The following is a 26,372-nucleotide window of genomic DNA, read 5'->3' on the forward strand; positions in this document are numbered from 1 at the left end:
TATTTAACAACAAAGTAGTTATTCTAAAACAAAAAATGCTGGTAGAATGTAAAAAGATCTTAAGATAAATCATAAAGTACAAAGAAAATCAGGAAGATGGAATTACACACAATTGGGCCATCCAGACAATTCGAAAGAGGTGTCTGTAAATCGAAGTTGTGTGTGAGTCAAAATCAGCCTATTACAAAGAAAAGAAGCTCCATGAGCAAGACATTTTTGTGATGATTATGGGGAAGTTTCATTACCAACAAAATAATGAAAAATCCGGGATTCAATGTGTGAAATGCAAAATGTGTTTTCGTGAAAACTGTGAGTCAGGGAAGTGTGTGTCAGTAGCTGGACTGTGTCATGAATGTGAATACAATGAGCACTGTTGGACGATGAATATTTTTTTTCACAATACATTCCATTCTGTGAATCAACAGAGAAGGTTTATTGTTTAATTATCTGCTGGACATACTTGATAAATTTATCGGCTCATTGCCTATTGTTATTTGCTACAAACTTCATTATTGTATTTCCTATTATGTTCTTTTCTAATATTGGGTTGAAAACTTACTACTCTAATGCATATTTCTATTTTGTAAATCCTGAGATTTGTAAGTGGCGATATTATCTTCAGAAGCTTGTAATATCGCCATTTTACCTTCTATAAGAAGAGCATTACTAAATTGTTGCTGGTTTCTAATATTGAACCTTCAGCTGGTGGGCATCTTAGAACAAGATCCTAGGTAGTTGATGTATTATTTATTTTTTTGTTTGTTGTTGAAATTGAATGAATTATTACCAATATTCCGAATTGGTGGCGATATTAGCATCATTTATCCTATATGTTTCCGCATAACTCTGGAACGCCTGAAGCCATTTCAAACAGACTTGGTATTCTTATAATTAGAGAAAAAAATACTTTGAGTGTAAGACACCCTTAAAACCCTTAAGGAAGGACAAAAACCAAAAATAATTTTAAACGCTTTCGGTTATGATTTTAGTTTAAAGAAATATTTCTTATTTAGGAGCATCAAAAACAAAATCGGCAGATGACATTGGATTAATAGTGTAAATCTAAGGTATGCATCTAAGTTACCAACTGTTCTCAACTAAAGCATTCCATTATAAAAGTAAGAAATATCACAAATTTTATGTTGTAACACACACACATATATAATTAATATTACGGTCCCAGTTCGATTAAAATAACTTTAATAATCACCAATAACTTATAGTTATTTCAATAAATTAAACTATTTTTGTTCTGCAGAAGTTAAGAATACACTTATGGCTTCCTCACTTATTACATCTTTAACAGCATTAATGACAGACTAAAATACATACAGACGAGCAACTTCCTATATGCGCTATTGAAATCAATTTAGATCGCCTGCACAGCGAAAGAACCAATCAACGCTCTCGGTGGGCGGGATCAGTGTCGTCATGTGTGGATAGCGCTGCCATCGGTCTTGGAACGTGACGTCATGCGTTGTCATAGTAACCGGCGGATTGTTTTCGTCTGCTTCGCATCTCAGTGTTAGATGTAGTGCAGAAAGATCAAATAAACTAATGTTCACTTTTTCTTGTTCTGTCTCTGGACTGGATGTCAGATCGACTGGTTAGTTCCGTCGTCGCGTGTTAGAGGCGCTAATGTCGCCAAGTTTCCAGTTTTTTGCTGAGTTTGCGGTCTATATATTATAGTCTGTGATAAATAAAACAAGTTTAAAAAAATCTGACCACAAGATTTGTTATCATAAGGTACCAGACTATTATCCTTGTTGCCGTATAACTAAATATGCATAAACGTTATTGTTGTAATGTCCATCAGAAGGGACACTGAGATTGAAAGAGTTAAACCAAAAACAACCATTGGGTAGTTATGCAATTAACTGATACTGAGGAGATTGCGGTTGCATATTTTAAGGGGCATAGAGTTTCTCTAAATATCTTTCCCCTCCGCACTGAAAGCTGCGTTTATTTGCTGTTTGTGATCTCTCCACGGAAAACGACCAAACAGTTTAACGTGAATTTTGGAACATTATTAGCACTTACCTCGAGCAAGGTTTTTTAAAAAATATTATTACTTTGATTAAATGGCATTATGTTGAAAGAGAGTAGGGAGTTCAAAATTTGCATCTAAAATAGAAGTTTCTATCATTATATTTTCATTGAAATATATATCTTATGAAGGAAAGGAGTTCAAATATTTTCCATAAAGCAATATTTCTCGTGCGAAGAACGGGCATTTCAGCTAGTGACAATAAAATTACGAAAATTTTAATTAATGCTATTCCAAAACAATATAAGTATTCTGGTGTATATTCAGAACATGAAAAGAAATCATAAATTTACTTTCTAAGAGTACAAAAGTACATCCATAGAAGATTCTAACGAATAAAAGTGGTCATTTGAAAAAAAAAGGAGGGTTGAGAAACGCTGGTTCCTCGAATCTTTTTTCTTTTTCTCCTTCACACGCACTAGAACCTCATTCTTCAAGCAATTTTTATTTACACTAAGACAGTCGAAGTCCATAAAGTTCTAAAGATTTTGCTTTTAAAATTAACATCTTTTAAAATAACTAGATGAACCTGCGCTCTCTACGCAGCGCATCATTCACAAATGAGCATGAATCTACTTGCCATTCCTCACAACATCTGTACAGGTCCTTTTACAGACACAAATGAAAGACGTCTTAATAAAAATCGACAAGGGATACCATAAAGGGAAGATTGTTTTTCAATATCTCTCACTGTTTGCAAGATTTGAGCCTATTTCCGGTTGGAGCTTCTAATTTATGTATGGTCAGTGTTTTCTTTCTTCTTGCATGCAGTATGTAATAAGCAAATGCATTATACACACAATTAATCATAATGTCAGTGATATATGTTGTTCTTTGGGCAAAACACTCCGAACAATAAAGATTCATCTTAGACTGGAGAAATGGTTATCCCTCGTTTTTCCTTATCATTTGGCCATGAAACATACGTCGGACAGATATACCAACCCCGTATACAAATGTGGGGTGTTGGAATGTATAACTTGTAGGATATGGTACTTTACTTTTCAAAAAATTTCAACATTTCCAGTGTATCCTAAAAATATAATAAAGAAATAACGGCCATTTAATATATATATATATATATATATATTAAAATAGAACTGAACAATCTACACTAACTTTGCAATTGATCAGTGAAAACAGCATCTTTGTGGTTTTCAAGATATTATTATCAAAAAAATGGCTACAAATATATAAACGTCCACAAACATATAAACCTAGTATTTTAACATATAGATTCTAAAAATTAGAAGTAAATTGATGTGTAGCTAGAACATTAAAAGAAATTACAAATTTTCTTTTTAAGGGGACAAAAGTACATCCATAGAACGTTCTAACTAATAAAAGTGGTCCTCATTTGAAAAAAAAAAAATATTGAGAAACGCTGCTTCCTTGAATGTTTTCTCTTTCTCTTTTACACTTAATAGAAATTTTACAAAATTCTTATAATACGTACTAAGCTCATTAGTGATTGAAAGATTATAAAGAAAAAATTGATAAATGAAATTATGACTGTATTTCTAAAAGTTTCTCATAATCTACTACGAATTGGGATGCACTGATTCTCAGAAGTGAAATTACATGTCCATCTGTGTGTCTGTTTCTCTTCCAAAGATTAATTTCCTTAATTGTTATTCTAAAGATGTCGCGAGAGGGACGCGTCTGTCTCGCGGGCTGTAGGTTTTTTTTTTAAATTTTTATTTACAAGCAATTTTTATTTACATTAATTTAGACTGTCGAAGTCGGTAAATTTCTAAAGATTTTGCTTTCAAAATATTAAAGCTTTTAAATATTAAATGTCGCATTTGTACTACAGTGAATCAAGTACTGATTTACAATAATTGTCAAGTTTATGACAGACTATCCTCACTTGATCTACAATGCTTACCCGAGAACTGACAACCTTATCTTAAGAGTCTCTAAGAGTAATAGACATTAGCGTTTGATACAGAGTTCCTACATGTTATAATACAAAGATAACAGAAGGTTGAAGTACTTACTCTTCGGATCTGATGGAGAGGCTGTCTTTATCTTTGTGTGCTTGACCAGACGAACAGCTGCTGCCCATGATCCACGTCAGAGAGCTGTGAAAAGAGTTGTCTTCCTCGGTGCGTTTTTGTATACAGAGCTCACACTCACTCCTCGACTAGCGGCGGAGCGCGAGCTCCAAGCGCCACTTCTTCATGTTTACGTGTGAGTGAGTGAGTGAGTGTCAGGTGTAAAAGTAGGCGAGGTTGTTTCTCTCAAACAGTCGCCACCAAATGAAGTCACAAGATACAAATGAAATAACAGGGAAATTGGATTGCAGAGCTCTCCTGCTTTTAGTGCTTTCAGTCAGTGTGTCGAGAAGATGATGGATATTTGTACAAGTGGTGGTTCTGTTTCAGCCCGCGAGTGGAGTCATGGCGCACAAATCGATGCAACGTCGGGGTTCCACCACTCTCGAACTTTTCTTCCCCTTCTCATAGCGGAATGACGTCATTGCAATTCAGTGGTCTGCAAAGGAAAATACACAAATGGGGTTTCAAGAAAAAATGATGAGAATATTTAAAAAGCATGACAAATCTGGAGAGACAAACAATAGCTACTCAATAATGAAAAAAAGAAAATGTAATTTTACAAAATATTACCATATCGGGGCCTCATTCCGTATCGGTCTTCACAAATTTGAGGATCACAACGCAGCGCAAAAAATATATAAAGTAATTATAATTGCTATATCGCTTATGCTGAACTAATATGCAAATTATGTGTTACCGTAACGCAAACCGCTACGGAATGAGGTCTCTGATAACAGTCCTATGACTCATATGCATAAACAATAATATACACAGTATATTTTACTAGTGTTTCATATTCAACGTTTAACATGCAAAGAATAGCCATGTTATATTCTGTGGACTGCTAAGGATTAATTATAGATTATTATCGTTGATATTTAACCTGTTAACTAACTACAAAATAATAAAGACAGTGCTTCTAATAACTGGTTCTCCAAAACAGTCGACTTAGGAACTTAAAATTTGGTACAAATGTTTCCCACAAACCTTACATCAGTGGTAGGCAATTTTTTTAGGGGGGGTACCAAAGAGAAAAGAAAACAGATTAGGAAGACCACTATGATTTATTAAAAACAGTGGTAAATTTTACAAAATTCTTGTAATACGTTCTAAGCCGTATTAATGATTGAAACATTATCAAGGAAAATAAAATAAATGAAACTGTGATTGCATTTCTAAACGTTTCTCATAGTCTAGTTCAAATTGGGATACACTGGTTCTCGGAAGTGAAGTTACATGCTCATCTGTTAGTCTTTTTCCATTCCAAAGAATAATTTCCTAAATTTATCATTCTAAAGATGTAGCGAACCATATAGAAACCTTTCAGGGGTCCATGTCTCTCTCCGGAACTATAGTTTGCCCACTATTGTTTTAGACCATGGTAGAGATAAGCATGACGGACACCCTTCATTCAATGGAGATGACCGATTTACTTGGAAAAACATAACCTGTTTTGAACTTGTTTTCTCTAGGTACAAATTGTAGGTCCAACAGGTGGGAAAGGGTAGGCCAGTCAACCACTGTAATCCGCCGCTTTGCTGATCAATTGAACTGGCAACGTAACTCTTACGGAAGAGGTAAAATTGCGATAAGAGGTTACGAAAATTGAAACTGTTGGATAAATGACAGTAAATTGTTGGTTGGCCAACGTAAACTGTTGAATAAATGACGACAAATTGTCGGTTGGCCAAAATAAACTGTTGGATAAATGACGGCAAATTGTCGGTTGGCCAACATAAACTGTTGGATAAACGATGACAAATTGTCGGTTGGCCAACATAAGATGTTTAATAAATTATGGTAAATTGTTGTTTGGCCAACATAAATTGTTGGATAAATGACGGCTAATTGTTTGTTCGCCAACATTCGCTGTAAAAACTACGTTCGGCCAATGTAATTTTTACAGTCACCATTTCTCAACTACGCCGATCATTAACCTATGTTAAGTAAAGACTACCATGCGTGCTGCTAAAAGATGCAGGTCCTGGGGGGCCGAGGATCCCCACAGTTTTCCTAGCCCCCAGCATCTGAATATATTTGCTTGGATATATATGTAAACGAAAGACATACTTGAACGCCCCCTCTCCCGCCTCCAACGGTGCTGCTAGGAAGGCCCTATCTCCAATACCTACCCCGGGTAGGCCTAGATTAAAACATGTTCTTGTAGAAATGACACTTTTTTTTTAATTGATAATATTTTAGATCTAAGTTATTTTCTCTCAAATTTTTATAATTTCAACCGTGCTCCTTGTCATGCACCCTTTCCCGTATATGTCCTCCACTAAAGAAATCTTCCCTAACTCTGACCGTTTTTGTTATATTACCTTTTCATAAAAGACAGAGTCGTTCCATGAAAAATCGCACTTTTTTTTTCATTGACAGTTTGGAAGTCGAAAGATTCTTTCATTGAAACCGAGTAGCCATGTCACGTGTATAATACGAAGAAAAAAAAAAGTTTGATTTGTAAGTTGCGATATTTTCTAAATTAATATTGAAACTGGAAATGGTCCTGTTTTTATCAAGGATGTTATAAAATAGGGGATCTGCCCTTACAACAAAATCCTGAAGCCATACGTCACAGTTTTGCCACCCCTACTCTGCCCACTCCGCCCAATAAGATCGCAATTGTAGAAGGCCGATGTCCTTCTCCATCATCTGCATATCGAAATGCAGATGAGGGGCACATTTGCATAAATATATGTAAATATAAGGATTTTGTGGTATAATTAATTGCTTAACATTAGCATATTCTGTGCATATTTTATTTAATATTATTAGTAATGAAGTGTAAAACACCTAGCATAGTACGTAAATATTAATACAATATTGTATTATATTGTATTTATTTCATTGTGTTTATTTCATTTATAGGCATTATAAAGTGTGTTAAATAGTTGCATATAATTACTGCGTCGTTGCATAATGTATAACTTACAGGGGATGATGGAAGATATGATATTAAAAGCATGTATGAAGGATTAATTGAATAGGAAATGAACAGATTCTAATGGAATCATACATGAATTTCAGAACGCTGGAAGAGAGCTAGCGCTGAGAGAAGTTTTTTTTTCCCGACTTGCTGTCGCCTAGACTACTAGATGTGAGGTCTCTCACAACTCAACATGGAAAGAAATAACCAGAATAGGAACTAAATAAGTATCTTTATACACAGGAAGTAGCCTTCGGACTTCCTTGGTGGAACTACACTGAGTTTGATACAGTGTCTTGAAACACAGAGTTTGTATTGTTTCAAATGCCATAAACTTTTTCGCTTCTACATGCGAAATTTTAGTTTTCTATAGGTGTGATTTCCAATGCAGCGAGCTCAAGCGTCATTTCCTCCCCTTTTCTCACCAGAGACCAGTAAACCTGGCTAGCGAGCCTTTAGTTAGTTCCCGAAATGCAACACCAATTTGAAAATGTATACCCTGATTTGACTTATTTTCTGTGTTTAATATTAATATTTACGTACTAAGCTAAACACGTTCTTGGAAATACCGCACAAAATTCTGATTTATTTTATCAGCGTGTTTCCCTTATCGAACAAGACACTTGGATCTTGTATTTGTGAAAAATAAATAATTAACAAAGATGTTTCCTCAATCTCTCTCCAAGCAAACATGGCTGCATTAGTAGCAGACAGTTTTGAAAGACAGCCACAGGAATTGGGTGTACTGCTGCTTCTGAGAGAGATGACAGTTCATAAATTGTATATATATGTATTCTTTGTATATTCTCCTTTAATTTGATGTATAATAACCAATGTTTCTCAATTTAATTTATGTGAAATTAGTGAAGGAAAACAAAAGTGTGTTTAAAAACTCTCATAGCTTCTGCTGGGAGCAAAAGCTTCCGTGTTGACCGTCCTTGAAGAAGGGGCAGCACGTGTCAGCAAAGAAAGGGTGTATTTGGCTACGGAAGGTAGCTGAAAATGTGTATTGGCAGGTCGGACCACCTGCAATATCGCCGCAAGGCAGAGAACCCTTTGTCATAGGTTTCTTGCGGAAGCGAGTTTCTTCGTTTCCTTGTTTTTGGTAAAGACATATACTCGTTTTCCTAGGAGAACGAGGTAGTTCAAGCTAGAATCGAGAGGCGACAAGATATAGTTTTTCGTTTAGAAGGAAGTCACCTGACTTCTCTTACAGTGAGTTTTGATACCCGGGACAAGGTGAGAACAAAGTGTTTCCGGTTCCCCTGGATGGTCCTGTGAACAACTATATACGCGAGTGTGTAGAACTCAGTTTTTCTATATGAAGTTATAATCATTTTACAGAATGTGTAAGATATGCACATATCTGTAGTAAATACGTCATAGTGGAGATTATTAAATCTAGTGGAAATATGAAAGTAAACTTTTACGTTCAGTGAATCTTCACTCATTCTCTGAGTGCTATGGACACTCAATAGAGACCACGTAGTTTAAATCTCATTGAACATCCCATTTTTAATATGGAAAAACCCAGTTCTTCCAAGATGGGAGAAATATATAACTTAATATATCTCAAGTGGAGATATTAAACATAGGCCGGTAGCGCCTTTAAGCCGTGCCTGTCCTTGGACATTTAGAACAAGGCTTCAAGCAATTATTTTGCTTGTTTATAGGAGCTACCAAAAAGTTCCCTCATTAAACATCAGTATTCCTGTGTACCATATCTCATACTGAGCATTTTACTTCGCAGTGGAATGAGAATCTAGAAGGACACTGTGACATTCAATTTAGAACTTGTGTACGTCGAGTGAATATCTGAACAGTGAATCAGTATATTAATTTTGTTTTATTTTATCTTCAATCTGTGTTGTTTATATACACAGATAGTGAATATGTTTTTCAGTGAAATACATCTCTCCTCTAAAAACTGTTAGAGACTAGAAACTCATGAATATGAGGAGATAACAGAAAGTTGTATATATCTACATATTTTTTTTTTATTTAAAGGTCAGACAGACCTTTGTATCTTCAGGTTTTCATCCTCCCTCTACTTTTATTTATTTTTATAATGATGAAATAGTGTGCTAAATATATCAAGCATATCAATATATATAATAAAGTGTGTGTGTGGTAGTGCACTACGAAAAGGTGATAAGTATTTAGTGTATTGAAGTGTGGATCTCTTCACATCTACCATATCTATGTTCCTGATTCCTATGTGGAAAATAAAACTGCCAACTCTTACCAGAACAAATGTCTATTCAATTTGCTGTAAAGTGAGTACCTGTGCTAATGATATGTTTGTTTCAGGAGTGTGATTCAAGGAGGCATTTTCCCCTTGTTTTGGTATGTTTGACCACCTCTCTGTATGGGGCTCAGAGAGAGTATTCTGCCCAAGGAACCAAATAACAGCCATGAGATAGTGAGTTCAAATACAGGCTGCTACCTGTAAAAATTTAAAATTTTTTTCTTCTTTTAACCTTATTTGTAATTTGAAACTGACTCACTATTATAGCAGCTTTGAGCATGGCTGTTATGCAGATGGCCCTGAGATCTGCTGTTCCACAAAATAAATATATTGCTCTACCGACTTGATAAGGGAGTGGCGGCCCTTACAGGAGAGAACCTTATCTCCAAGAGGGAATAAATCTTTTTCACAAGTTTGTTATTTGCATTCTATGCAAATATTACAGTTAATTTAAATATTCCCAGTCACTCCACTTACATTTTTTTTTATTTTTTGTGTTGGTGTTCGTAGGTAACAGTAGTTTCGACTCTGGCTACCTGGCACCTCACAAAAGAAGTGGCGCCCCAGCTATTGGGCTGGACTTTCACGTGCTGTTTTTAGCCACTCACAGAAGAAGTGGCTACCCAGCTGCAGGGCACGATACTTCACGCTTTTGCATGAGAGTATAATTCTAGATACTCAAATGGTCATCATACAGTTTGTGTTAAAATTTTCGGTATATGTTTTGTTTCTCTTCCCGAAAAATTTCCAAGAACGTAGGTGTCTTGTGTTTTGAAATTTATTTGTGTCTTGAATATTTTTGTTTTACCATCACTGTGTCTTAGAGAATCAGTTTTTTTTTAAACTTTGGGGGGAAGAAACCTTTGTAATTCCGATTGTTTTTGTAAATGGTTGTAACGCGAGCACAGGCTCGAAGAGTTGGAAATATGGACACAGAGTTTGTAGTTGAAGAGTTCGCTCAGAGAGCTGGGGAGCTCTCCGAGGAGAATAGTGTCGTTGACGCGCAGAGCTCTAGCGAGCGTCCGGTCAGCGGTGTGGGAGACGCTGATGCGGTGGATACGGTTCCGCCAGTCCCTGGTAGGGATCCGGAAGTACCTTTGCGGGAGGAAAGGGAGGTGACCACGAAAACTCCAGAACTTAGTGTTAGCTCAGCCAAAAACAATAGTAGCCTAATTATAGGAGAAATCAATGAGCATAGCAGGTGGGGAGATCTCACTTATTTTGACGTTATGGCAGTTCTAACTGAGGTGTTACATAGCCAGCGGAGAATGATGGAACGTATAGGGAGATTTGGAGCTAAAGGCGAACCGACAAGTGATGACGGTTGTAGTAGGTGGCAGTACAGGATAGATGAGAACCTTGAGAGAAAACTCGGACTTAAAGTAAAGGAGAGTGCTGAGAACTTGGAGGAAAATTATGAAAGTAAGATAGAAAATGACATAGAAGATAGTGATAAACTTGTTGAAAGTAATAGTCAGGGCCCGGAACAGGCGACAGAATCAAGCAATGCTCATCTTGAACTCCAGTTGGATCCCGGAAGTTCAAGATCTGAGCCTAGTGAGCCTCAGCCAGCGGAGCAGCTGGCGCTCACCCCTGCTGAGGTAAGGGAGGAGATTCACAGCACTCATGAGGAGCGTTTCGATAAGTTGCAGGCTAACATACTAAACTCCCAGTTTGATGGCAGTGTGCACCCATCCCCAACTGCATATCTGGTGGATTTGCTGCACCAGAATAGCCTTTTGAAGACACCCTTGTCAGAATCTATATTGATAGAGGTACTCCCACGGCACTTTACAAATGGACTTTTTAGGGCACTAGTCTCTGCTCGCCCTAAATCCATTGCAGAATTGTTAAATTTAGTACAGGAACTGCAGTCGTCGATGACAAATCGCGACCAGTTTTATCAGAGCAACCAGAGGAAAGGGGTCAACATGCTCCAAGTGAGCGTGGAAAATGAGGACAATAACCCCTCTGGCCACAGTGGTAAGCACGCTGCTCGTAAGAAAAATAGAACGAGAGAAAACCAGCGTCCTTACCAGAGACAGAGATATCAAAACACGAATCAAAACAACCACCAGCGATCCCCGCCTCGCCATCAGAGCAGCGGAAGTGGGTCGTCTGGCTGGTCACGTGGGGGGAACTCCCACTCCTCTCACAACAACAACGTTCGTGGAGCCCGCGGTAGGAGGGGAGGAATGCGAAACACGGATCGTCCACAAGGAAATTCCTTCCGTCACGAGGACGAGGAAATTCAGCTGTTGGAACGTTATGACCGGGCGCCTCCTTCTACCAGCCAGAACCGAAACAATACCAGGAGTAACCAATCCTCTTCTTCTGCTCCCAGAGAATGAGGATTGTCTGCATGTGCTTGGAACAACGGTAAGATGGATATGGAGAATACGAGTACATCTGAGTTGACAAATGTAAATTCCAAGTATGTGCGAAACATAGAAGAGAACGTAGAAAATAGACATTTATATGAAAATTCATGTGAAACCGCAGTTAAAGAAATTTTTGAAAATGTAGAAGAAAAAGAAGAAGAAAATTGTAACATTTGTTTAGAAATTAAGGCAAAGAAGCATTTCAGTGAAGGCATGTTAGAAAATAAGATAACCCTGTTAAGTAGGACTGGAGAACACATCGATTTAGATAGGGCTGTATATGAAGAGGCCAATGGCATTTTTAAGAATTTATTTGATTCAAGTAATGAGGAACTACCCAGTAATAACGTCATCTCACTACCAGAGATTAAAGTACTTTTGTTTGGAAAGGAAGTTAATTCGTTATTAGATACAGGGGCTACTTGCTCCGCCATTTCTAAAGAAATTTGGGACTCCGTCTCAAATAGCCACCCCACACCCGCATTTTTGAGTGCTAAGAATATACGGGTTACGTCTGCTTTCGGAAGTAAATCAGCGACGATCATAGGCCAGACGCTGTTAGTCATTCAGATACATGGGAAGGAATTTCATACGCTAGGCATTATTATTTCAGGTCTGAACAGATCTTTGATTTTAGGTTCCAACTTCTTTACAGAATCTCGTGCCGTGTTAGACTATGACACCGGCCTTCTACATCTCAAACATCCTCATGATGTAGAAGTGAAATTTAGATCAGTAGATTGCGAGACTCAGGATCTAGTAGTTCGTTGTTTAGAATTGAATGGTGAGTGCGAGAAACCATATAGTTTCATTGAGGAAGTAGATACTTTTGAGTGCAATTTTTCCCCGTCAGATGAAAGACGGAAGGCCATACGGGTTAGCGCACAGAATGAGCATAAGACCTGCAGAGAAAAGGCCGCTCGTGCCCCAAACTTGGATGATGGTAGATTCCCAAGTGCCCAAGAAATGGCGGTTCATGTATTCCCACCAGAAGAGTGGTTGAAAGTGAACACACGTGCCTCCCATTCAGATATAGAGGAGTTTGTCTCGAACTACTCAGATCTCTCAGCCTCACAAAGAGAGAATTTGAAAGCTGTTCTTTTAAAGCACCTGGCGCTTTTTGATGTCAAGCCAGGTTGCATAGCTAACTACGAGCATGAGATTGGAATAACGGACGAACGTCCCATCAAAACTAAATTGTATCCTTACCCAAAGAAATTCAGAAATTTAGTATCGAATGAAATTTCGCGTTGGGAGGCCTGGGGTGTGATCAAGAAGATGCCTACAGCTTATATAAACCCTCTGGTAGTGACGCCGAAGAGTGACGGACGCATTCGAGTTTGTATTGATGGAAGAGCTCTGGCCAAAATTTCAGGGGATCTCTCCGACAGACCTATGCCACCCCTATCTGTTCTCCAAGACATCTGCAACAACTCTTGGTTCAGCTGCGTCGATGCAACCGAGATGTTTTTGCAGATTAAAGTGAAAGAGAGTGACCAGAAATATCTTGGGTTCCTACATGAAGGCATTTCGTATGTTTTTCAAAAACTACCGTTTGGGACAAAACAGAGCCTTGCTTCTTGCGTAAGAGCATTAGATATGCTGATTGGATCAGAAGCTAGAGAGTACTGTGGCGCTTATGTTGATGATTTAATTTTAGCCGACAGGAGCTTCGATGATCACTTAGTACACCTCGACAGAGTGTTGGGTTTACTCACTGCGGGCGGCCTAACTCTCAGGCTGAAAAAGTGCAATTTCGCCAGAAAATCATTGAACATACTTGGTTTCCATCTTTCGCAATCCGGTATCGGCAAAGATCCGGCGAAAGTGAAGGCGGTGTTAGATTTTAGGACACCACGGAATGTAAAGGAACTGCGTTCCTTCATTGGCTACTGCCAGTACTATCGTTGTTTTAGCAGGAAGTACTCAGAAGTTCTCCATCCGTTGTTCCAACTTCTAAAGAAGAATGTTAGGTTCAAGTGGGAACCAGTACATCAGGCAGCGATGGACAGGATCAAGCAGATCTTCCAGGAGGAAGTAGTACTGAAAACCGTCCTGCCTGACAAGCAATTGATTCTTGAATGTGATGCGTGTGATATTGCGTGTTCTTCTCTGTTGTACCAGCGTGATGACAATGATGACATTCGTGTCATTGCTTTTACATCACGTGTGTTCAATGCCGCGCAACGAAACTATTCTATAACGGAAAAGGAATTTTATGGACTAATAGATGGGGTTGTGAAGTTTAAACAGTACTTAGTTGGTACTAAATTCATAGTACGCAGTGACCACCTTGCTCTTAAGTTTATTCTCTATTGTAGACTTACAAACCAGCGCATCACCCGGTGGGCGATGTTGCTCTCCAATTTCAATTTCGAATTCCAGTTTGTCAAGTCCAATGAGAATCTGAGTGATTATCACTCTAGGTACCCTCCTCACACAGAAGAAGACCTCAGTGTTGCACGGAAGCCTATCCTCCAGGAGTCGCTGATGTCCATCCTGACGGAAATCCCATGTGAGTTGAGGAAGATGATAGCCATACTACCGGAGATGCAGTCTTCAGATCCTGTCTATGGCAAGATCAAGAAAGATGTCGAAGAGAAGACGGACTCACCAAAGGTGAATGGTGCTTGTCACCGTTTTGAAGTTTTGAACGGGCGCTTATGCAAGCGTGACCGGGAAGGAGTCCGAATATGCATCCCAGAAGTGTTAGTAGTTCCACTGCTCGATTATTACCATTCAGATCGAGGGCACATGTCGGCTAGCAAACTACTTCCGCTTCTATCAGAATTTTTCGTATGGCCGAAGATGAGGGCAAGTGTGAGGCGTTTTTGCGCTTCCTGCGAATTATGCCAGAAAAGCAACCCTCCCCAATGTTATCGTCCGGGACCACTGAATCCCGTCGTAGTGGAGAAGCCAGGCTACTTGGTCTGCGCTGACTGGTTAGGGCCTCTAACCAAGGGAATTGGGGGAGTCCATTACATATTAGTATTTTATGATGCATTTTCCAAGCTAATTGGCTTGTACGCATGTAGAAAGGCAAACACTACCACTGCCATAAGGAAACTGAAGGAGTATCAGAAAGTTAACCCTAGTGTGGAACTAGTCTTGACAGACAGAGGGTCACCTTTCCAGTCTAACCGCTGGAAAACAGAATTAGCAGATCTTGGTATCAGGCACATCACGTCGACGCCATATTATCCGCAAGGTGAAATGGCAGAGGTAGCCGTCAAGGCAACAGTACGTTTACTACGTAAATTGTGCCATGATAACCAAAGATTGTGGCCCAAATACTTGGAAAAAATAGAGAAGTGCTTAAATTCGGCTAAACACCTGACCACTGGCGTGTCAGCCTTTGAGTGTCACTTTGAGCAGTCTATGTCTAGAGACATAGCCAGGCTGTTTGAAATCCCAGAAGTGGATCAGCGCCATGACGTGCAGTACTATGTAGAAATTGCAAGAAAGAACCACAAAAGGAATGCTGCTGAACGAAAACGTAACTTCGACAAGTCACACCGTACTATAGAGTACAAAGTGGGTGATCTTGTTCTAACTAGAGTTTTCCCCAAGTCGGATGCTCTAGCAGGTGTGTCGAAGAAGCTCTTACTCTTGTACTCGGGACCATGGCAGATTGTCGCCGCCACTGGTCGTAATATGTACACACTAGGAGATCCAGCGACTAAAGAAGTCAAGATGACAAGAAATGCGTTTCTATTGAAACCAAATGTTTCTAGAGAAGAGAAGGATCACAGTGGTACTGGTCAATAGAGATGACACAGATCACACATATAAGCATCACTTAACCGGATTTGACAAAATGTGTATATAGTGTTAGTGTTAGTGTATATTTCAGTGAACTAGTGTATTAGTGTATAAGTGTATGTATGGGAATCTATGTCATTTATGTTTATGTAACTCAGGGAACACTGAATTCTCTATATTTAGCTTTTGTGTATTGATTTTCATTTATTATGTTTACTGTGTGTTTAACTTTGATTTTTTTTTTAACCTTGGATGTCTTGTGAAATAATATTTCAGGAACGAAAATGTGCCCTCCGTATGATCTACGTCCTGTACTAGAAAGTACAGCACCTAGAATCATAGGGGGGAAATTACTGTAGAAGGCCGATGTCCTTCTCCATCATCTGCATATCGAAATGCAGATGAGGGGCACATTTGCATAAATATATGTAAATATAAGGATTTTGTGGTATAATTAATTGCTTAACATTAGCATATTCTGTGCATATTTTATTTAATATTATTAGTAATGAAGTGTAAAACACCTAGCATAGTACGTAAATATTAATACAATATTGTATTATATTGTATTTATTTCATTGTGTTTATTTCATTTATAGGCATTATAAAGTGTGTTAAATAGTTGCATATAATTACTGCGTCGTTGCATAATGTATAACTTACAGGGGATGATGGAAGATATGATATTAAAAGCATGTATGAAGGATTAATTGAATAGGAAATGAACAGATTCTAATGGAATCATACATGAATTTCAGAACGCTGGAAGAGAGCTAGCGCTGAGAGAAGTTTTTTTTCCCGACTTGCTGTCGCCTAGACTACTAGATGTGAGGTCTCTCACAACTCAACATGGAAAGAAATAACCAGAATAGGAACTAAATAAGTATCTTTATACACAGGAAGTAGCCTTCGGACTTCCTTGGTGGAACTACACTGAGTTTGATACAGTGTCTTGAAACACAGAGTTTGTATTGTTTCAAATGCCATAAACTTTTTCGCTTCTACATGCGAAATTTTAGTTTTCTATAGGTGTGATTTCCAATGCAGCGAGCTCAAGCGTCATTTCCTCCCCTTTTCTCACCAGAGACCAGTAAACCTGGCTAGCGAGCCTTTAGTTAGTTCCCGAAATGCAACACCAATTTGAAAATGTATACCCTGATTTGACTTATTTTCTGTGTTTAATATTAATATTTACGTACTAAGCTAAACACGTTCTTGGAAATACCGCACAAAATTCTGATTTATTTTATCAGCGTGTTTCCCTTATCGAACAAGACACTTGGATCTTGTATTTGTGAAAAATAAATAATTAACAAAGATGTTTCCTCAATCTCTCTCCAAGCAAACATGGCTGCATTAGTAGCAGACAGTTTTGAAAGACAGCCACAGGAATTGGGTGTACTGCTGCTTCTGAGAGAGATGACAGTTCATAAATTGTATATATATGTATTCTTTGTATATTCTCCTTTAATTTGATGTATAATAACCAATGTTTCTCAATTTAATTTATGTGAAATTAGTGAAGGAAAACAAAAGTGTGTTTAAAAACTCTCATAGCTTCTGCTGGGAGCAAAAGCTTCCGTGTTGACCGTCCTTGAAGAAGGGGCAGCACGTGTCAGCAAAGAAAGGGTGTATTTGGCTACGGAAGGTAGCTGAAAATGTGTATTGGCAGGTCGGACCACCTGCAATATCGCCGCAAGGCAGAGAACCCTTTGTCATAGGTTTCTTGCGGAAGCGAGTTTCTTCGTTTCCTTGTTTTTGGTAAAGACATATACTCGTTTTCCTAGGAGAACGAGGTAGTTCAAGCTAGAATCGAGAGGCGACAAGATATAGTTTTTCGTTTAGAAGGAAGTCACCTGACTTCTCTTACAGTGAGTTTTGATACCCGGGACAAGGTGAGAACAAAGTGTTTCCGGTTCCCCTGGATGGTCCTGTGAACAACTATATACGCGAGTGTGTAGAACTCAGTTTTTCTATATGAAGTTATAATCATTTTACAGAATGTGTAAGATATGCACATATCTGTAGTAAATACGTCATAGTGGAGATTATTAAATCTAGTGGAAATATGAAAGTAAACTTTTACGTTCAGTGAATCTTCACTCATTCTCTGAGTGCTATGGACACTCAATAGAGACCACGTAGTTTAAATCTCATTGAACATCCCATTTTTAATATGGAAAAACCCAGTTCTTCCAAGATGGGAGAAATATATAACTTAATATATCTCAAGTGGAGATATTAAACATAGGCCGGTAGCGCCTTTAAGCCGTGCCTGTCCTTGGACATTTAGAACAAGGCTTCAAGCAATTATTTTGCTTGTTTATAGGAGCTACCAAAAAGTTCCCTCATTAAACATCAGTATTCCTGTGTACCATATCTCATACTGAGCATTTTACTTCGCAGTGGAATGAGAATCTAGAAGGACACTGTGACATTCAATTTAGAACTTGTGTACGTCGAGTGAATATCTGAACAGTGAATCAGTATATTAATTTTGTTTTATTTTATCTTCAATCTGTGTTGTTTATATACACAGATAGTGAATATGTTTTTCAGTGAAATACATCTCTCCTCTAAAAACTGTTAGAGACTAGAAACTCATGAATATGAGGAGATAACAGAAAGTTGTATATATCTACATATTTTTTTTTTATTTAAAGGTCAGACAGACCTTTGTATCTTCAGGTTTTCATCCTCCCTCTACTTTTATTTATTTTTATAATGATGAAATAGTGTGTTAAATATATCAAGCATATCAATATATATAATAAAGTGTGTGTGTGGTAGTGCACTACGAAAAGGTGATAAGTATTTAGTGTATTGAAGTGTGGATCTCTTCACATCTACCATATCTATGTTCCTGATTCCTATGTGGAAAATAAAACTGCCAACTCTTACCAGAACAAATGTATATTCAATTTGCTGTAAAGTGAGTACCTGTGCTAATGATATGTTTGTTTCAGGAGTGTGATTCAAGGAGGCATTTTCCCCTTGTTTTGGTATGTTTGACCACCTCTCTGTATGGGGCTCAGAGAGAGTATTCTGCCCAAGGAACCAAATAACAGCCATGAGATAGTGAGTTCAAATACAGGCTGCTACCTGTAAAAATTTAAAATTTTTTTTTTTCTTTTAACCTTATTTGTAATTTGAAACTGACTCACTATTATAGCAGCTTTGAGCATGGCTGTTATGCAGATGGCCCTGAGATCTGCTGTTCCACAAAATAAATATATTGCTCTACCGACTTGATAAGGGAGTGGCGGCCCTTACAGGAGAGAACCTTATCTCCAAGAGGGAATAAATCTTTTTCACAAGTTTGTTATTTGCATTCTATGCAAATATTACAGTTAATTTAAATATTCCCAGTCACTCCACTTAAATTATTATTTTTTTTATTATTATTATTTTGTGTTGGTGTTCGTAGGTAACAGTTGTTTCGGCTCTGGCTACCTGGCACCTCACACAATGTTTTGAGCCAACAGTCATGGCGGAAACGAGAGTAGTCAAATCGGACTCGGTTATTGTGCCGATGCTCGGTTGTTGTTTGGCTTCATTGAGTTAATAGTATGAAGATACATATGGGCAGATTCTCTATTTATAACGTCCTCGGTTTTTATTCTATAGTGATCAACGTTAAAACCAGAAGTGATTGATTTCTGCTACTTCCGTTTTGAATAGATAGTTAAGAGAGATGTTACCAGGGCCGGATCCAGGATTCTCTGAGGGAGAAGGGGTGCACCAAATAACTGCCAGTACATTTGATTAAATTTGAGTTTTCTTAAATGAATTTAGGCATCTATGGTGTAAACGAGCAATTGCCCTGGAAGTGCTAAGTGTCTGCTTTCGATGAACCCTTTCGTTCAACCTTCAGAAAATTGACTGAAACTATTGGTTTCGCAAAACTCATTGCTAACTTCTCACTTTAGGTAGTGTACATTTACAACGAAAGGGGGGGCACGTGCACCTTTGCACCGTTGCTAAATCCAGCCCTGGACGTTACCTATTCCTATGACACTAAAACAAATCCTAAAATATACTTCTAGCTTATTCTGTATCTTTTTGCTCGATGTAGATCAATAATGAAACCGGAAGTTGTAGTGAATTTCTATCACTTCCGGTTTAAATAAAGAGTTAAGGGTGGAGATGAAAAGTGTTCTTGAAACGCTTAAAATCGATTACAGAAAACCGCTTATCGCTTTGTATCACCATTTATGCTTTATAGTGGCCAATGTTAAAACCGGAAATGGTTTATTTCTACCCCTTCCGGTTTGAATATCACTTCCGCCAACGAACTCGTTTCCTAAATTTTGACTCTGTATATTCCAATCAAAATTGGTGCTGATGCATCAAGTATTCTGAAGATTGTTTTTCTCCCGGACGGATAGAGAAAATAGACCTATATCAAAAGGAGTTGTGATAGACCAAATTCCTTAAAAATCCGTTTATAACACGATTCATGGACAAATCTACTATAGACCAATGCTATTATTTTCATGCCCAGAATTTGGACTGATCATGGTGCCATCTTTCGTTGCAAGAATATTTAAAATGCACGCACGAGGACCACTAGGATGGCACGAGACGAGATGAGGTAGAATTTTCTTGATATTCGAGACGAGACATAGTTCTTTCAAGATAAACAAATATTTTTTCAAGACGAGACATAATTATTTCAAGATAAACAAACATTTTTTTCGAAACTAGACAGAACAATTCCAATAGAAACAACTTTTTCGAGACGAGAAAGAGCAATTCCAAGAGAAACAGGAACGGTTTTCGAGACGAGAAAGAGCAATTCCAAGAGAAACAGAAACGTTTTTAGAGACGAGAAAGAGCTCCTTCAATAGAAACAGAAACACTTTACAAGGAGGGAAAGAGTTCTTCCTATATAAAGAAATACATTTTTCGAGACGATAAAGAGCTATGCCTATATAAACAAAAAACATTCTATCGAAATGAGAAAGAGCTCCTTCAATAGAAACGTACATTTTTCGAAATGAGACAAAGATCTTCCAATACAAACGTACATTTTTCGAGACAAGCCCAGTTTCACGACCCATTTTTGAGACGAGATAACCCCAACTCCAGTCCCGAGGAAACCCTAAAGACGACAGAAGATAGATTCCTTTTAGTGATGGTAATTGTTCGCTTTTATTCCTTTGACCACCTTGAGGATCCAAAGGTTCAATCTGGCAGTCGTTCTCTGGAATTATTGGCCAATCTCCAATAGATAAATGAGGCGCTTTTCAGAAATTGCAATAGATTCAGCAGATGAATCAAAAGTCTTTCCAAGAATGGTTGTTAACCCTTCAACAGACGAGTCAGGAATATGTTTCCAGGAAAATGTTTCTGAACCCAGACTGGGTAAGGCAGCGCAATGTCAAGCAGAGACGCTGAACAAAATGTAACATTCTTGTTAATATTCTGGAGTTGAAATGCAAACAAGTCGGCTCTTTTGAGGGGAAAATATAAATTTTCGCTTCTTTAAAATTGTTGTGATTTCTTTATTGATATTGAGTTGCACTTTTGTTTCTTTGTTGAAGTGGATTCTACAATAGAGAAGATGCATTTACAACATTAGATATTTGTGAGTTCTATATTCTATCCACGGCTGGCTACTTTGATTGGTTTTCAAACTGGTATTCCATTAGTTGCCAGCCAGTGTAAGTTATGCAACCGCTATACCACAAGTTTCTTGTTGGTTGCCTAATCATCTTACCAAGCGTTTGAAAGTTGTGAGAATACGGATCGAGATATTGCAGATGTGGATGAGGATGCGGATCAGGATATTGTGGACGTGGGTGAGGATGCGGATCGAGATACTGTGGATGCTATATTTTATATCCGTGTAGGCATCTAGTCATAATGAATCCCGCTTCCATTAAGACCCGCTTCTACGGTGTTTGTTCATTAACAAATATGACTTGGCGAGAGCTGCAATCAAATGAACGACCCTACGCATTGCTAAGATTATTAGAATTTTTACTGAAATACTTTTTTCCTTAACCCTTTTTGGACTGAATTATGTTTTAATAATAGCAGGTAGAAGAAAAATTAAATTTAGGCACATAGTGGGTAGATATGATCATTGAAAGAAAAAAAATCTTCCATTGTTGTTCAACAATGCGCAGCGGGTAAAGGGACTCTGAAGTCCCGTCAGGTACTTATGCTTACACACTTATGTAAATTTACATGTAAAATATAAAAGAAATCGTTCATACTTTGATGACTTGTTTATTTAGAAATTATTACAAAACGCTAGTGGGAAGGCGTTTTACAAATTAGATGAATATTTATGACGTGATTGAAAGGATACAAATGTCAAAAAGCAATAATAAAGTACAGTGTACAAGAGATATGCATTTATCGCAGTATCAAAAACTATTGTATGAAAATACATATTGTAGTCGTTTACACACAAAAAAAAATGTTTGCACTAATAAAAAAATATGTAATTCAAGTCAAAAGCATAGGTTTCTAAGCATGATGATAATCATAGAAACAATTTTTTGTCTGGTTTACGCAAAGAAAAATGTTACACATTGTACATTTTGAGTGTGGCCGTGACCCCACGTTTTTCATAGAGCAGAATTCGCATCTTCCTCTTTCAGTTACAAACCGAGGCCAATGCACTCCTAGATTTTGTAGTCTTATGTCCTTGCTAACAGAAAATGAAGTTTTCCTCCTCTTTATGGGCTTACTTGAAGCAGGGGATGAAGATTCTTGCTTTGGTCTTCCTCGTTTTTGTGCTGATTGCCTGCCAAGCGTTAGTAGACCCTGCACTACTTGCCTCTTGAATTGAAGAAGTGGTATATGGTCGTACAGATCATTGTAGATGACATAGGAGTTTACCAAGGTCATTTCCATAAACGCAAAGAAAAGGCGATGCCACCACTTTTTCCCTTTTCTGTCGCGATCATAAATCGAACGCAACATATCGGCTTTGTCTACCCCTCCCATGTGCATGTTGTAATCTTTGACCACTGTTGGTGCTGATACAGTGATTTTAGAACCATCCTTTTGTGTACGCTGCAAAGTTGTAGTTTCTGTGCCGTGATAATTGGACAGGAAATGGACACATTTGTTATCCTTCCATTTGAAGTAAGTCAGTCCCTGATCCGAACTTCTGAAATCAAATTCACCTCTCTTCAAATATTTGTCTCGTGCTAATTTCGGGAGTCCTGAACGATCTTGGCGTATTGTTCCACATGCGTAAATTTGATTACTTTTTAGGTACTCGAAAAGTTCTAACGACGTGAAGTAATTGTCCATCATAATAATGTAATTATTATTGTGAAGTGATGAAGTCAGTTTTTGAACTACGCTCCCTCCTAATCCAAAATGTTGCGTTGAGATTGGTTGTCCATATTTACCCTGGTAAACGTCAAATTCGTATATGTACCCCGACATATCGCTCCTACACCAAATTTTGTAGCCTCTTTTTATAGGTTTGTTCGGATTGTACTGTTTCAGTGAAGATCTGCCTTTGAAACGAACTACGCTTTCATCTACACACTGATATTGATCGGGAAGTCTGTACTTCTGGAAATTATTGTTCAATGCTGTTATCAAAGGCCTGATTTTGTACAATTTATCTTGGTTATCAGAAGGGATTGCAGAATTATCATTGACATGTAAGTTCGATAAAATATGTTTGTACCTATCGCGTGACATAGTTTGAGGAACAACAGGAACACACAAGTCAATATCAGCACTCCAATAATGATAAAATTGTGGCACACGATGATAGCCAAAAAGAAACTGAAGACCCATAAATCCATATAAATCATGTGCTGTGATTGGACGGATGTTCCTTTGCTTTTGCTGTATATATAAGTTACTCTGAAACACTATATCATTTACTACGCTCTCTGACAGAAGGGTCAAAAAAATGTCAGTTGGATTACTTTCAACACCGAAGAACTGTCTGATAGTTCCTTTTGCCAAAGAAAATATAGGAATAGTTGTTACGCTTTCTCTTTTCTTGAAATTTCTGTCCGGTTCTTTACTCTTCGAATTCTTATCTCGTACCAGTATCTCATCTTCCGATTCATCAGAATCCGACATAGTGTGTGATTGCGAAGGTCCGCTGGCTGTTGGTATGTGGCTACTCATGTAAGCATTCGAGGGTCCCGCTGTTGGCTCATTGTTCCTCATGTTCCCAACTTCGTCATTATGCTCATTTTCGCTCTCTGAGTCCTCAATAGGAGTGTCGACATCAGAAGGAAATTCTTCTAGAAGATACTCTTCAATCTCTTCTACTGAAAGCCTCTTCGACATTGTTCTGAAAGAAATAATTAGAGGCAATTGTGACAATTTACCATAACACATGTTCGTTTCTTTATGTACCAACATACACCTAGCCGCCTGACGGGACGTAGAAGTACATAAAAGCAAATTCATAATAAAAGTAACACCATAATCCCCACGCTAGATTTTCTTCCATGATCTTATTGTTTCATCATTCTAAAACAACATAAAAAATCAGTAACGTCTTACCTTTCTTAACAGTCAATAAAATTTAGCGCTAAATCGAACGACGACGTGTTCACTACAAAAACTTTTGCACACAAACAACAGCTTGTAAATATTTCATTTGTCCCTCTATTTCCAACCCTTGAAACCGCTCGTGCCATCTGTTGATCGTTCTCAGTACTCTCTCCACACAGAACCAGGAGGTCCCGTCAGCCCAAAACCACGATTCCACTCTCCCAGACGAAATAATAGAACAATATAATTAGTGGGACTTAGGAATCCCGTCAGTCCAAAAAGGGTTAAACATTACTCTAATAGCTCTAGAAACAATTTGTTGAAAATAGAAAACCTACTATGTTCACAGATTTACCCATTTTCTTTCCTATCGAACGAACTATTTTCTTTGATTTCTGAAATTTGTCAATGATTTTTCTTCAGAATAAAGTAGTTTTTTATTATTTTATTAGAAAATTAAGATGAAACGTTCTATTGTTTCTTCATTAAAAGTGAAATATTAAAAAAATCCAGGGAAAAAGCAGTTTTTAAAAAAAACAACTTTTTTCGAACTCTTGTATCTCTATTCTGGAGTGAGCAGTGCTTTGTCCCCAGCTCTTAACGAGGGATCTGTCCGTAGACAAGCACTCCATGTCAAGTATACTTCATCAGATACTGTTAGCCAATGAAACGCGGTGTGTTTGACTACTCCACCAATCAGGGAAAGAACTTTTATTGATGAACAGGTGTGTAAAGTCCCCTTCATTATTGACTGTTCTCTTTTTCAGAATAAACAGCAAAACCTCTTTACTACATCGCGGCAATTTTCCTCTCTCTCTCTCTCTCTTTTTTTTTTTTTTTTTTTTTTTTTGATTTCCTTTATTGTAGTTTAAACGACCAAAACAGAATAACAAGCAACGGTTTTACCGACAAGAGTTGCATTTAGATCATATGCAAAATTGAACTGAGCGTAAGATATTCCTCCCTCCCTAACTTATTCCTGAATGAGATTACCTGAAGTTGATCCCTAGCAAAAGCACTTTCTCGTACCAGCAGCATCGTTTCAGATTTTGCATGGGAATCAAGATTCTTCACTGACATAGAGAATTTCGCGTGTTTTATTAGTAGAGGGATTAGAGATTAGATTTCTGGGCTTTCGGCATCTATGGGCATGTTAGCCCGTCACTAGGATTAGGATTAGGAATTAGATTTCTGGACTTTCGACATCTATGGCCATGTTAGCCCGTCACAAGGATTAGGATTAGGAATTATATTTCTGGGCTTTCCGCATCTATGTGCATGTTAGCCCGTTACTAGGATTAGGATTAGATATTATATTTCTGGGCTTTCCGCATCTATGTGCATGTTAGCCCGTTACTAGGATTAGGATTAGATATTATATTTCTGGGCTTTCGGCATCTATGGGCATGTTAGCCCGTCACTAGGATTAGGACCAGGAATTAGATTTCTGGGCTTTCGGCATCTATGGGCATGTTAGCCCTCACTAGGATTAGGATTACGAATTAGATTTTAGGCTTTCGACATGTATGTGCATGTTAGCCCGTTACTAGGATTAGGATCAGAAATTAGATTTCTGGGCTTTCGGCATCTATGGGCATGTTAGCCGGTCACTAGGATTAGGATTAGGAATTATATTTCTGGGCTTTCGGCATCTATGGGCATGTTAGCCCGTCACTAGGATTAGGATTAGGAATTAGATTTCTGGGCTTTCGGCATCTATGACCATGCTAGTTGTCACACATGTGAGGGATGACGTCCCTCGGCGATCACACTGCCTGGGGAATTGGAGAGGGAGAAAGAAATGGGGAAGGAAGGAAGCTGCCTGGGACCATTATGTTAGGTACACTCATGTCCAAAATTATTGTCGCATGTCTATAAATATGTTGTTCTAGGAATATAATTTGATAACGAATTCGCCCGGTATTTCTTACAATGTTAGTATGTGTAGAATCGGCAAAGACATGTATGTGGCAAATTTCATGTCAAAAGAGCAGTAAAGAAGAACAATAAAACGAAAATAAAACTTCATTATCCATCTAGCAACATTTTGTTTTACTCATTCTAATTTTCGTATTTATAATTCTTTTCCTATGAAATTTACCACAAATATACATTTCCCGATTACACATATAGTATCAGTATTAAAAGTACCCTGCAAAATTATTATCAAATTATATTCTTACAAGAAGACAGTTATAGATATGCCACAATCATTTTGGACATGAGTGTACATTAAATATCTCCCTTGACCTTGTTGTAGTTAATGTGGAATACTGAGATTTTAAATGTGTGTTGATACATATTTCTGTAAGTTATGAAGAAAAAAAAAATTTTTTTTAACTTCTTATATTTTCTGTGCTACAGGCACTAAGCTGAACGAAAGTGTAAAGATGGATCCAATTGAATTCCGAGTTGTGATCAAATTTCTGTACTTCAGACGCCGCACACCAAA

General features: G+C 37.8%; 1 protein-coding gene across 1 annotated transcript in view; it reads right to left on the bottom strand.

Annotated features, from left to right (window-relative positions):
* The window catches only part of LOC145670258 (NACHT and WD repeat domain-containing protein 2), a 244,606-nt gene that overhangs the window by 192,069 nt on the left and 26,165 nt on the right, over positions 1-26,372 (bottom strand). The window contains exon 2 of the mRNA XM_081738676.1: positions 4,048-4,543. Within this exon, the coding sequence (XP_081594802.1) occupies positions 4,048-4,115 (68 nt within the window). The 5' untranslated portion in view covers positions 4,116-4,543. The remainder of the gene's footprint in view (positions 1-4,047; positions 4,544-26,372) is intronic.

The sequence above is a fragment of the Thermobia domestica genome, chromosome 2 (genome assembly GCF_964235325.1).
Source record: "Thermobia domestica chromosome 2, izTheDome1.hap1.1, whole genome shotgun sequence".
In the NCBI taxonomy this organism is placed as follows: domain Eukaryota; kingdom Metazoa; phylum Arthropoda; class Insecta; order Zygentoma; family Lepismatidae; genus Thermobia; species Thermobia domestica.